Below are 2,920 nucleotides of genomic sequence, written 5' to 3' on the forward strand. Positions count from 1 at the left end.
TTTATATAGTCCATTCTCCCGTCTGATGGGGTTGAGGTGGAGGCATCTGCGATGTCTAGTTTACCATGGTACTACCAGAATTGTTCACAGTGAGCATCAGCCAACCGAGCACAACTGGAAATATTATAATTATATTAGGTGGTAGAAATCTCAAAGCTCTGTATTACAAGGCTTCTTCCACCTGCCCCTAAAACATCAGGAACTGTCCAGTCCATAAAGAGATAGATGGACTGCAGATCTTATCCATACTACCATTGACAGCTTTTCTGTTGGTGGTACAAATCCATGATTTTGTTGTGCCTGATCTTTCCTGAGCTCCTGTACCATTAAATGTCATTAAATCTCCTCTCCTTTTTTCCTTTCAGAGAGGAATAGAACTCCTTGGACCTGTCTAGTACATTATGACTGCTATCAATGACAGCAGATTCCTACATGAAGTGTTCCTTCTCACTGGGATACCTGGACGAGAATACATCTACCTCTGGATTTCAATTCCCTTCTTCTTAATATATATTACTTCCATAATGGGAAATACATTCATTGTGGTTGTTATAAAAAAAGATCCAAGTCTCCATGAGCCCATGTACATTTTCCTTTCCATGTTGGCCATCACAGATCTTGGATTATCAATAACTACCATGCTCACAACACTGCAAATATTCTTGTTGAACTCCAGGGAGATCAGTCTTGATGCTTGTTTTGCCCAGCTGTACTTCATTCATTCAATTTCATGCATTGAGTCCTCTGTCCTCCTGTTCATGTCCTTTGACCGCCTCATTGCAATTAGTGACCCCTTAAGGTATGCTTCCATCTTAACCCCACAGAGACTAGCCAAGATGTGGTTGGTGTGTGTACTGAGAGGGGTGGTTGTAAATCTTCCATATCCCATTCTCCTGAAAAGGTTCCAATACTGTAGAGCAAATGTCCTAACCCATAGCTGCTGCACACATGGAGAGGTTATGAGAATGGCTTGTTCAGATGTTACAGTTAATGTAACCTATGGTTTATGGAATGCACTCTTAACTCAAGGCTTGGATTCGCTGCTCATCTTCCTTTCTTATGTGATGATCCTCAAAACAGTACTGAGCATCACATCCAAGGCAGAGTGCCTCAGGGCCTTAAACACCTGTGTCTCCCATCTTTGCGCCGTCCTTGCCTTCTATATGCCATGTATCGGCCTAACGTTGATGCATAGATTTGGAAAGAGTTCTTCTTTGGTTCAGATTATCCTAGGCTATATCTACCTACTTTTCCCACCCCTGATGAACCCAATTGTGTACAGTGTGAAAAGCAAACACCTCCGTATGAAGATAGTCAGGATGTTTGTCAACTGTCAATTTTTACATTCTGTCTAGTTCACGGGAGATGGAAGACCAAAACCACAGGATAAGGCCTCCTGTTCTATCTTGGATACTGACATTCTTACATTTGAGATGACATGAGGTTCTGATGTCCACTCTGGATGAAGCAACAGACGTGGGTGAAAACTTAGAAGCAATGGCTGATAGGATAGAGAGGGTAGATCGAGCAATGGGGACATAAGTCCAATGCAAGAACGCCCTTTAAAAAGCAGCTGGTTTTTTTTTTAGTGTAATTGGACCCGTTGGATATTGGCCCAGAAAGAGACATGTTGGTGGTTGCTATGACCTCAGAATTCCTCTCAGTACAGTCAACAAAGAGAAGGGATGTTCATGTTGTTTCCCATGACACCTGGCCTGTCACTTTCCTGTCTCTGGTTAAACTAGTGTGGGTAAATGAAAAGGCTGAAGAGATTTCCTGTCGCGGCAGCTCTGACCATTCCTCATGATCTGGACGACACGTGACACAATCATGATTAGCCCAGGAGCCAGAGGAGAAGCCACTCAGGGAACCTCTCCCACTTTGCTGTCTCTTCACCTCCCCATTCCATAAACGCTAGATACCAAGACAAGAGATACCAAGGGAATATTAAAGCCATTCTCATAAGACCCAGTCTCTCCATATGTCCTGGATTGTGGGAAGTGTGGAATAGTAAGACACCCAAACCTATATCCCTGCACCCAGGAAATAAATTGCAGGGCAGATGGACAGTTCAGGCTTCCCCTGGTGCTATGTGCTCCTGTTGTTGATCTTGCCAAACTCTATCTGCATCCTAGACAGAGTTCACCACAGAGAGGAAGCTGGAAGAGCAGGGGGAACGGCCAAAGGGGAAAGAGATGGAACAGAGGGAGCTCCTCAAAACAGAATATGAGGCACAGTTTTCAGCAATTGTTCAGCAAGGACATTGATGGAGATCTTCAGTAAAGGAGGAGGATGGGGCTGTCAGGTAGAAGATCCTGTGCGATAGAGAAGACTGAAATGATAAAATCCAACAAAGAGGGCTCTTGCTTCAAGTAACCCAGCCTGAAAGTAAGTCATTGCATGAACCATAGGGGAAAGGATACTGTGCCTGAAGCAGTCCTTGAGGTGTTAATGTACCACTAAAGCTTTGAGTGAAAGCCATTAGGGGAATTTCAGGGACTTAATGACCCACTGATCAAGACAAGAATCTGTTCAGACTTGTTTTTCCTCTATACCTAAACTTTGGTTAGTCCTAGAAAGATATTCAACTTGACCACATGGTGTTGTTATCCATGCTGAATTTGATACTTTTCTGGAAATGTTGGGGGAACTCAACCAAAACATCCCGTACAGGTGAAATTCTATTGAGAAATGGGAAGCAAACCATGATTGTCTCCCGCTGAATTCACAGACTGCTCCCCAGGACAAGATGACAAATGAAAATGATTGGAGGGAAAAGAACTATAATGGAAGCGGGAAAGCTGTTCGATCTTGCAGAGGAGTCTATGCAACCCCCGCTTGACCACTATAATAATGTGTGCTGAGATGTCTTGTACCATTTTTTCTTTCCCTTACTGCACAATAGGAATGGCTGGGGCTA

The 2,920-nt window shown here is 43.6% G+C and overlaps 1 protein-coding gene across 1 annotated transcript; it reads left to right on the forward strand.

Annotated features, from left to right (window-relative positions):
• The first annotated feature begins 401 nt into the window (after positions 1-401).
• LOC142007697 (olfactory receptor 51G2-like) lies at positions 402-1,355 on the forward strand. The gene has a single exon (XM_074984381.1). It carries the CDS (start codon positions 402-404, stop codon positions 1,353-1,355), a length of 954 nt encoding a protein of 317 aa, XP_074840482.1.
• The last annotated feature ends 1,565 nt before the right edge of the window (positions 1,356-2,920 follow it).

This window comes from Carettochelys insculpta, chromosome 1, assembly GCF_033958435.1.
Source record: "Carettochelys insculpta isolate YL-2023 chromosome 1, ASM3395843v1, whole genome shotgun sequence".
Classification (NCBI taxonomy): domain Eukaryota; kingdom Metazoa; phylum Chordata; order Testudines; family Carettochelyidae; genus Carettochelys; species Carettochelys insculpta.

Coding starts and splice junctions, on each gene's coding strand:
- LOC142007697 (XM_074984381.1), top strand. CDS start 402: ATGACTGCTATCAATGACAGCAGATTCCTACATGAAGTGTTCCTTCTC.